The sequence below is a fragment of the Chiloscyllium plagiosum genome, chromosome 40 (genome assembly GCF_004010195.1).
Source record: "Chiloscyllium plagiosum isolate BGI_BamShark_2017 chromosome 40, ASM401019v2, whole genome shotgun sequence".
NCBI lineage: Eukaryota > Metazoa > Chordata > Chondrichthyes > Orectolobiformes > Hemiscylliidae > Chiloscyllium > Chiloscyllium plagiosum.
In genome coordinates, this window is record NC_057749.1 from 24,259,572 (window position 1) to 24,269,684 (window position 10,113).

Genomic DNA, 10,113 nt, shown 5'->3' on the forward strand with positions numbered 1-10,113 from the left:
TGTCCGGACTTGTCCGACCTGCCTAGCTCCTTTTCCACCTATCCACTCCGCCCTCTCCTCCCTGACCTATCACCTTCATCTCCTCCCCCACTCACCTATTGTACTCTATGCTACTTTCTCCCCACCTCCACCCTCCTCTAGCTTATCTCTTCACACTTCAGGCTCTCTGCCTGTATTTCTGATGAAGGGCTTTTACCTGAAACGTCGATTTTGCTGCTCGTCGGATGCTGCCTGAATTGCTGCGCTCTTCCAGCACCACTAATCCAGAATCTGGTTTCCAGCATCTGCAGTCATTGTTTTTACCCCCCTGGGCTTCTGGATTACTCTTGCAGAGACATTGTTAGTATGGCACCATCTCCCCCTTATAATTTCATTACTTTAAGGTAAAATACTGGATAGTTAGGGTATCAAGAAATGAGGCTGGATGGTTACAATGACCTTAGCTATGATTGCTGTTAGGAAAAAGTATGTTTGTTTATCAAGCATTTTCCAAGACCTCTTTGGCCTTCCCAAATTGCTTTACAGACAACAAAATAGTTTTGAAATGCAGTCACTGCTATGTTGGATGGAGCAAGATAGTCAAGCACTTACAACTCAACTGCTCAAAGAAGCAATGAACTATGTTCTAGCAATGCTAGTTGAGGGATAAATATTGACTTAGAATGCCTGTTCTTCAAAGTAACACCATGGAAATTTTGGACATCTACTTGGAGTCTTCGGCTTACGATCCCATCTTACATATCAATGCAAGCTCATTTTGTACTCAGTCCAAATATGTTTAGCATTACGTACAGCTCGACACCAAATCTTTAAACATCCAGCATGCAGCATTGAAGCCAATCTTTTACAGCAGACCATAGTTCTACACTTTCTAGCTGCTCAAATCACATTAACCATACCACACATCCTTTTGTAATTCACACAGCTCTACAGAAACTACAGAAAAGTTGATGATTTGCATGTGATTAAAAAATCTTGACTATCTTTTTCAGTGCTTCAGGCTGATTACAAGAGCATTCTAACAATTGAGTTGGATCTGTAGCCAATGCTCCTGTGGAGTGGCAGGAGTGAGGAGTAACAGTAGACCAGAGCTTGATGAAACCCTGCCATCTTTCCACTTTGTTGCACTGAATGTTGAGTAAACAAGCACCTTAATTTTATTATGCAGGATTTTACTTTTATTCATTCATGGGATGCAGACATGGTTATGTATTCTCACCATTTACTGTTCATCCCTAATTGTCCTTTGCAAAGGTCCTGGTGTGCTGTCTCCTTAAAATGCTTCAGTCCAGATAGTGTTAGGACTGAAATGCTGTTCGGAAGGGACTTCCAGGACTGTGACCCAGCGACACTGAAGATACTGTGATATGGTTTGAATGTAAACATGGCCTTTGTAACTTGGTCAGAGCTCCATGGTAGTCATTATTTGCTTAGGAGTCACAGCCACAAACTTTAGCTCACAGCTCCACTTGGGGTCCTAACTTCCATTATGGGGATCCTAGTTCTGGACGGTAGAGGTCGCAGGTTTGGAAGATTCCATCAAAAGAGCGTTGGTGATTTGCAGTGAGTACACATCACTGGTACGTTGTTTCACTGGTGGAGGGAGTGGGTGTGATGCCAGTCACACAAGCCCCTTTGTCCTGGATGGTGTCAAGTTTCTTGAGTGTCATTGGAACTGCACCATCCAGGCAAGTGAGGAGTATTCCATCACATTCTGAAGATGGTGGATCGGCTTTCGGGAGTCAGGAGGTGAGTTACTCATTGCAGAATTTCCAGCCTCTTGACCTGTTCTTGAAACCGCCATATTTCAAAGCTTAGTAAAAGTTTCCTAACAATGTCCAATCCACCGAGCAGAATTTGGTGTATATTGCCTTGCAGTTGTTGTTGAATTAAGGGCCTTCAATCTTTGAAAATGGAGGCAGGTCATCTGGCAAAACTAGTGACTGAATCACATATAATTCAATGATGCGAGAATCAGGCGGCTCTTTAAAAAGTGAGACCCATCCCTCCAAAAATGTGACCTCAAAACCTAACGTATAATCCTACGAAAATGTCCCAGGGCACTTCACAGAAATCTAATCAGTATTGAGCCAAAGAAATACTGGGAAAGACTATAAGAAGTAGGAACAGAAGTAGGCCATTTGGCCCATCGACACTGCTCTGCCCCTCAGTGACATCATGGATGACCTGATAATACTCTCCACTTTCCTGTCTTTTCTCCAAAACCCTTGACTCCCTTTCTGATTAAAGCTCTGGCTCTCTCAGCCTTCAATATAGTTAATGGCCCAGCCTTGACAGCCTTCTGCAGTAGAGAATTCCATGCATGCAATACACTCTGTGAGGAAAATGAAGTCCCCTTTCTATCTTAAATGGGTAGCCCCTCACACTGAGATTATGTCATCTGGTCCTGGAAGAGGAAACAACCTCTTTGCATCTACCCTGCCAGACTCCCTAAGAATCTTGTATGTTGCAATAAGATTGCCTCTCATTCTTCTAAACTCCAACGAGTAGAGTTCCTGTCTACATTATCTTCTCTCATAAGAAAATCCTTCCATTCCCAGGATCAACCTAGCGAACCTTCTCTGGACTGCTTCCAGTGCCAATATGTATTTCCTTAGAAAAGGGGTTCAAACCTGTTCACAGTATTCCAGGTGTGGTTTAAGTAGTGCCTTGTATAGTCCACGTTCCCTGTTGGCCTTCATTTCAAAGGTAATGGAGTATAAAAATAAGGAAAGGTGACTTATAGCTGGAGGTGGCTGAGGGAAGCTGGGCATGGGAAGGGAATTCAAGCATGTGAGGCCTGAAAGTCAGTGGGTTTTTGCGATGCAGACAATGTGGAACTGATACCTCAGCTAGGAGCCAGCTGGGACGTTGAGGTTGAAAATTCTTTGATTCAGTGGTGGACGTGAGACGATGAATAGGTTCCAGCAGGGGGACGCTGTTTGGACCTTTGAGGCTGCTCTGTCATTCAATAAGGTCATGGCTGATCTGGTTATAACCTCAACTTCAGATTCATGCTTACCCCCCATTAATCTTTCACCCCCTTGCTTACCATGAATCTATCTACCTCTGCTGTAAAAAAAAACTTAATGACTTTACTTCCACCACCTTTTCAGGAAGAGAATTCTGAAGATTCATGATCCTCGAGAGAGAAAATATTTTGCCTCACCACTTGTTTTATTGGAAGTAACGCAAGAAATGTAGAGCAATGGTGGGTGAATGATGTTGAGAAACTGATCCAACTGGTGGGTCACAAGTTAAACCTTGGATCATATGGCCTGTCTAACTCGGTGCTTCAAGATGAGGTGATTTTTACTGTGAGGCCGTTCTGAAGTTCTTTTCTGTGGATGACACGCGTTTTTGACGCACTGTTTAAGTAGCTTCAACATCTAATTGATTCATTAACAGGTGGATGCCTGAGTAATAGATTGGACTGACAAAATGAACTCTCATCTTTCATATCGGAAAATTTAACATTAGTCAATCTTGTTAGTGGCTGCTAAACGAGGTGTGCATTCTCTCACCAATGGGCAGCATGATGGCTCAGTTGTTAGCACTGATACCTCACAGGCTAGGGACCCAAAGTGACTGTCTGTGTGGAGTTTGCACATTCTCCCCGTGTCTGTGTGGGTTTCCTCTGTGTGCTCCGGTTTCCTCCCACAGTCCAAGGATGTGCAGACTAGGTATATTGGCCATGCTAAATTGTTCCTTAGTGTCCAAGACAATGTAAACTAAGTGGATTAGCTATGGTTAATATGGGGAAAGGGGTGGGTCTGGCTGGGATATTGTTTGGAAGGACAGTGTAGAGTCAATGGGGCTGAATGGCCTCTATCTGCACTATAGGGATTCTGTGACTCTCTGAGAGCTGACTTTGGGTATTCTCTCTTGTAGGATGAAGTGGGAGCCCCTGGGATTGTCATCGGTGTTTCTGTGAATGGAAAGGAAGTTTGGTCGGAAGGTTTGTATTGCCTTAATTGTGACCATCATGGTTAGATGTTTCTAGTGAAGAGGGTGAGAATCAATGTGAATGATTAAAACATACCATGGAAAGGGAAAGAAACTACAGTATTCATTTTGTGGTTCCAAGTTACCTTGACATCCTCTTTATATTTACCATTATTACCTAGATAATGTTACCTATAATCCTTTATTAAATAAAGAGTTTGCGTTTTTATAATACTTTTTACAACCAAATGTCTCTCAGATTATGAATTGCTTCTGTAATATGGGGAAAGTCCAGCAGCCATTTTGATCACCATTAGCGGCAAAATGACAAAAGAGGAGCTATCTGTTTTCACTTATATTGGATAAGGAACTACCGTGTACCAGGATAAATCAGATCTCCGCAGCTCTACTTTCAAAAGTGAGGTGGGAAATCCTTCACATCAACCTGATGGTTGCATGGCGGCAATTGAAATAGATCCACAGAGGCAGGTATCCCATCACCTTTGTTTATGTATAGACAGTCCTTGACACTGATCCAGCTCCCTCAGAGCCAGCTCTCAGAGTGAACAGAACCTCTGACATTTGTGGTCTTATCTGTCAGCCTGGGCTCCCTGATGCTCAGTGGTTAGCACTGCTGCCTCTTAGTGCCAGGATCCTGGTTTGATTCCCCCCTCGGGCGACTGCCTGTATGGAGTTTGCACATTCTCCACACGCCTGCTGGTTTTCCTCTGGATGCTTCGGTTTCCTCCTTCAGTCCAAAGATGTGCAGGTTAGGTGAATTGGCCAAGCTAAATTGCCCATAGTGTTCAGGGATGAGCAGGCCAGGTGGATTAGCCATGGGAAAGGCGGTGATACAGGGCTAGGGTAGAGTGGTGGGTCTGGGTGGGATGCTCTTCAGAGGGTCAGTGTTAAGGGTTTAGATAGAGAGGAATTTGTTCTGATTCAGTATGTAAGGTCCAAGGGAATGTTGCTGAACAAAGATACCTTGGAGTGCTCATTCATAGCTCCTTGAATGTAGATAGGATAGTGAAGAAGGTGTTTGGTATGCTTTCCTTTATTGGTCAGAGTACTGAGTACGGGAATTGGGAGGTCATGTTGCGGCTGTACAGGGCTTTGGTTAGGCCACTTTTGGAATATTGTGTGCAATTCTGGTCTCCTTCCTATCGGAAGGATGTTGTGAAACTTGAAAGGGTTCAGAAAAGATTTACAAGGATGTTATGGTACGTGTATGGAATGAGCTGCCAGAAGAAGTGGTGGAGGCTGGTACAATTGCATCATTTAAAAGGCATCTGTTTGGGTATATGGATAGGAAGGGTTTGGAGGGATACGGGCCAAGTGCTGGCAGGTGGGACTAGATTGGGTTGGGATATCTGGTTGGCATAGACACGTTGGACCAAAGGGTCTGTTTTCTTGCTATACATCTCTATGACTCTCTGACTCTATGTCTCCATAACTCTGTGATTCTGTCCCTATGACTCAATGTCTCTATGACTCTATGTCTCTCTAACTGTATGTCTCTATGATTCTGTCGCTATGTCTCTATGACTCTTAAGACTCTAAGGCTCTATGACACTATGTCTCTCAGATTCTAAGACTATGTCTCTATGACTCTGGGACTCTTTGTCTCTCTGACTCTATGTTTCTATGACTCTATCTCTATGACTCTATGACACTATGTCTCCATGATTCTATGACTCTATGTCTCTCTGACTCTATGTCTCTATGACACTAAAAGTCTATGACTCTCTATGTCTCTATGACACTATGTCTCCATGTTTCTATGACTCCATGACTCCATGTCTCTATGACTCTATGGCTCTATGTCTCTCCGACTCTACGACACTATGTCTCTCTGACTCTATGTCTATGACACTAAAAGTCTATGACTTTCTTAGTCTCCATGACTCCATAACTCTATGTCTCTATGTCTCTATGACTCTATATCTGTCTGACTCTGTCTCTATGACTATAAGACTCTATGACACTATGTCTCTAGGATTCTATGACTATGTCTATATGACTCTATGACACTTTGTCTCCATGATTCTATGACTACGTTTCTCTGACTCTATGTTTCTATGACACTAAAACTCTATGATTCTCTATGTCTCCATGATTCTATATATGTCTCTATGATACTAAAACTCTGTCTCTATGACTCTATGTCCCTCTGACTCTATGACTCTATGACACTGTCTCTATGATTCTATGTCTCTATGACTCTCTCTATGACACTATGTCTCTATGATTCTATGACTCTGTCTCTATGACACTAAAACTCTATGACTCTATGTCTCTATGACTCTATGACTGTATGACTCTATGACTTTATGACTCTATGACTCTCTATGTCTCTGTGTTCTGTATGTCTCTATGACTGTCTATGTCTTTATGTCTCTATGACTCTCTGTCTCTATGTCTGTATGTCTCTATGACTATGACTCTATGTCTCTATGACTATGATTCTATGACTCTATGTCTCTCTGACTCTCTTTGTCTCTATGACTGTATGTCTCTCTGACTCTATGACGAAATGTCTGATTAAGTGTCTGCCACTGTTCTCCCACTCTCCATCCCCGTAGTCTATTTTCCCTGCCTGCTTTAGACGACTCTGGCTTCATACCTCTCTGCATTGTCGTTTATTTAAGTTGAAGACACTGATTTGATGCTCTACTTCAAACTGAATTTGAAATTCTAGCAAATTGTGATCGCAACCCCCTAAAGGATCCTTAACAAACGATCTCTTATTAGTCCCCTAAAATAGTCTGTTCCTGGGTGGATTCTACAACGTATTTCTCTAAGAAACAATCCCATAAAGCACTCTAGAAATTTGTCTTGCATGTTACCATTACCTATTTCATTTGTCTAGTCAATATGAATATTAAAATCACTCATGACAATTGTAGTGCCCTTCTTACATACCTCCATTATTTCCCGAGTTTATACTTTGTGCTGAAGTGAGACAATGACTCTATAACTAACTGGGGTCCTATTGATGAATCCTACTTGTGAATTGTTTCCCTTAGATTCTGTATTGCATCTCTGTTGCTACTCAACACTGCGCTGATACCTTTCTCTATTAATAATGATACTGCACTTCTTTCTTTTTGCCTCCTCTTTCAGAATATTGTGTCCTCAATCTTGGTCACCCTGCAACTGCCTCATAGAGTCATAGAGATGTACAGCATGGAAACAGACCCTTTGGTCCAACCCGTCCATGCTGACCAGATATCCCAACCCAATCTAGTCCCATTTGCCAGCACCCAGCCCATATCCCTCCAAACCCTTCCTATTCATATACCCATCCAGAAGTCTTTTAAATGTTGCCATTGTACTAGCCTCCACCACTTCCTCTGGCAGCTCATTCCATACACATACCACCCTCTGTGTGAAAAAGTTGCCCCTTAGGTCTCTTTTATATCTTTCCCCTCTCACCCTAAACCTATGCCCTCTAGTTCTGGACTCCCTGATCCCAGGGAAAAGACTTTGCCTAATTACCCTATCCATGCCCCTCATAATTTTATAAACCTCTCTAAGGTCATCCCTCAGCCTCTTGACGCTCCAGGGAAAACAGCCCCAGCCTGTTCGGCCTCTCCCTATAGCTCAAACTCTCCAACCCTGGCAACATCCTTGTAAACCTTTTCTGAACCCTTTCAAGTTTCACAACATCTTTCCGATAGGAAGGAGACCAGAATTGCACGCAATATTCAAACAGTGGCCTTACCAATGTCCTCTACAACCGCAACGTGACCTCCCAACTCCTGTACTCAATACTCTGACCTGTACCATGTCTAGGGAGCAATCAAAGGAGTTGCTCACTGCAGAATTCCCAACCTCTAACCTGCTTCTGTGGCCTCAGTGTTTGTATGTCTGGTCCAGTTCAGTTTCTAGTTAATGGTACCTGGATCTCCACAGGGATGTTGATAATGGGGATTCAGTGATCAAGGGGAGATTGTTAGATTGTGTCGTCACCTGGCGCTTGAATGTTGTGTGTCAATTGTCAGCCCAAGGCTTGATGTTATTGGGTCTGCACTGTTCCTGAAGAAGCTCTTTTCATTTATTATTCTGACTTGCTTTAAGGCCTGGGATATGCCGATGTGGAAAACCGGGTGTTGTGTAATCCGGAGACAGTCATGCGTATTGCCAGTATCAGCAAATCCCTTACCGCGACTGCTGTTGCCAAGCTCTGGGAAGCCGGAAAGCTGGATTTTGATGCCCCAGTCCAGAAATACGTCCCGGAATTTCCTGAAAAGGAATATGAAAGAGAGAAAGTAAGAACTTTCTACAATATGTTTGAAACATTGTCTCTGTTGTAATGTAGACAAGGAGAAAGTGAGGGCTGCAAATGCTGGAAATCGGAGTTGAGAGTGTGGTGCTGGAAAAACACAGCAGGTCAGGCAGCATCCAAGGAGCAGGAGAATCAACATTTCGGGCATAAGCCCTTCATCAGGAATGAGGCTTGTGGGTCAGGGCTGAGAGATAAATGGGTGGGGGTGAGGTTTTGGGGGGGTTGGTAGCTGAGAAAGTGATAGGTGGATGAAGGTGACAGAGAAGGTGATAGGTCAGAGGGGGGAGTGATGGACAGGTCTGGAGGGCGGTGCCAAGTTGGAGGCTTGTGACTGGGATAATATGAGGGGAGGGGAAATGAGGAAATGTTGAAATCCACATTTATCCCGTGTGGTTGCAGGATCCCAAGGTGGAATATGAGGCGTTCCTCCTCCAGGTGTCGGATGGTAACAGTTCGGCGGTGGAGGAGGCCCAGGACCTGCATGTCCTTGACGGAGTGGGAGGGGGAGTTGAAGTATTCAGCCATGGGGCGGTGGGGTTGGTGGGTGAGGGTGTCCCAGAGATATTCTCTGAAATGATCCGCTAGAAGGCGTCCTGCTTCCCCGATATAGAGGAGACCACACCGGGTGCAGTAGATAACATTGGGAGAGGTGCAGGTACATTTCTGACGGATGTGGAAGGAATCCTTGGGGCCTTGGACAGAGGTGAGGGGAGTGGTGTGGGAGCAGTTTTTTCCCTTCCTGTGGTGGCAGGGGAAGGTGCCAGGAGTGGGGTGTGGACCTGATGAGGGAGTCGCAGATGGAATGATCTTTTTGAAACGTCGGTTGGGGTGAGGAGGAAAATATATCTCTGGTGGTGGGTTCCATTTGGAAATGGCGGAAGTGGCGGAGGATGATGCATTGTATGCGGAGGTTAGTGGGGTGGAAGGTGAGGACAGGGGAGGGGGAGAGGGCGGGGGGGCTGTTTTGTCATTCCGAAAAGACTGTTTCCTCCAGGTCTGTGACAATCTGAAGATGGAGTTCTTCAAACGTCTGCGCTCGAGTACAGAGACTTCAGTGCCATGTGATTCAGCCGTGTGTACACCCTGCACCCAGTCAGTTTGTTCATATTTTTAAAGTGAGAGGAGAAAGATTTAAAAAGACACGTGAGGCAATTTTTTTACACAGAGGATGCTTTGTGTGTGGATTGAACTTGTTGAGGAATTGGTCGGTATGGGTACGATGTTTAAAAGACATTTGGATAAGTACATGAATAGGAAATGTTTAGAGGAATATGGGCCAAGCGCAGGCAGGTGAGCGTGGTTTAGTTTATGGTTTGCAGGATAAAAGATCAACGCAACACCGAGGGTCAAAGGGCCTGTACTCTGCTGTACTGTTCTGCATTCTAACTTGGTGCCTCTTTATTCTGAGACAATGCCACTTGGTCCTAGACTATCCCATGACAGGGAGCGCCCTCTCAGCATTTACCCTGCTGATACTTGGTCGGAATTCCATGGGAGCCGTGAGCTTTATGACTCTGTGTTTTCTCTGAGTTGCACCTCGCTGTTTGAGTAGCCCTGAAATAAAGATGCAGTTTGACAGTGTGGAAGAGATAGCAATGAAGTGCAAAAGGGAATGCGTGCTGGCGGGATAAAGGACCAAGATGGGAGGAGTCCATCTTCTGCAGCTACACTGGCACTTTTTCCTCCGCTACATCGATGACTGTATCGGCGCTACCTCGTGCTCCCACGAGGAGGTTGAACAGTTCATCCACTTTACTAACACCTTCCACCCCGACCTCAAATTTACCTGGACCGTCTCAGACTTCTCCCTCCCCTTCCTAGACCTCTCCATTTCTATCTCGGGCGACCGACTCAACAACGGACATTTACTATAAACCGAC

At 44.5% G+C, this 10,113-nt stretch overlaps 1 protein-coding gene across 1 annotated transcript in view; it reads left to right on the plus strand.

Moving 5' to 3' along the window:
- Window positions 1-1,720: 1,720 nt before the first annotated feature.
- lactb (lactamase, beta) overlaps window positions 1,721-10,113 on the plus strand; it is a 38,680-nt gene continuing 30,287 nt past the window's right edge. Inside the window, exons 1-4 of the mRNA XM_043680130.1 lie at window positions 1,721-1,749; window positions 3,117-3,186; window positions 3,892-3,958; window positions 8,026-8,216. Coding sequence (XP_043536065.1) covers window positions 1,721-1,749; window positions 3,117-3,186; window positions 3,892-3,958; window positions 8,026-8,216 — 357 coding nt within the window. The remainder of the gene's footprint in view (window positions 1,750-3,116; window positions 3,187-3,891; window positions 3,959-8,025; window positions 8,217-10,113) is intronic.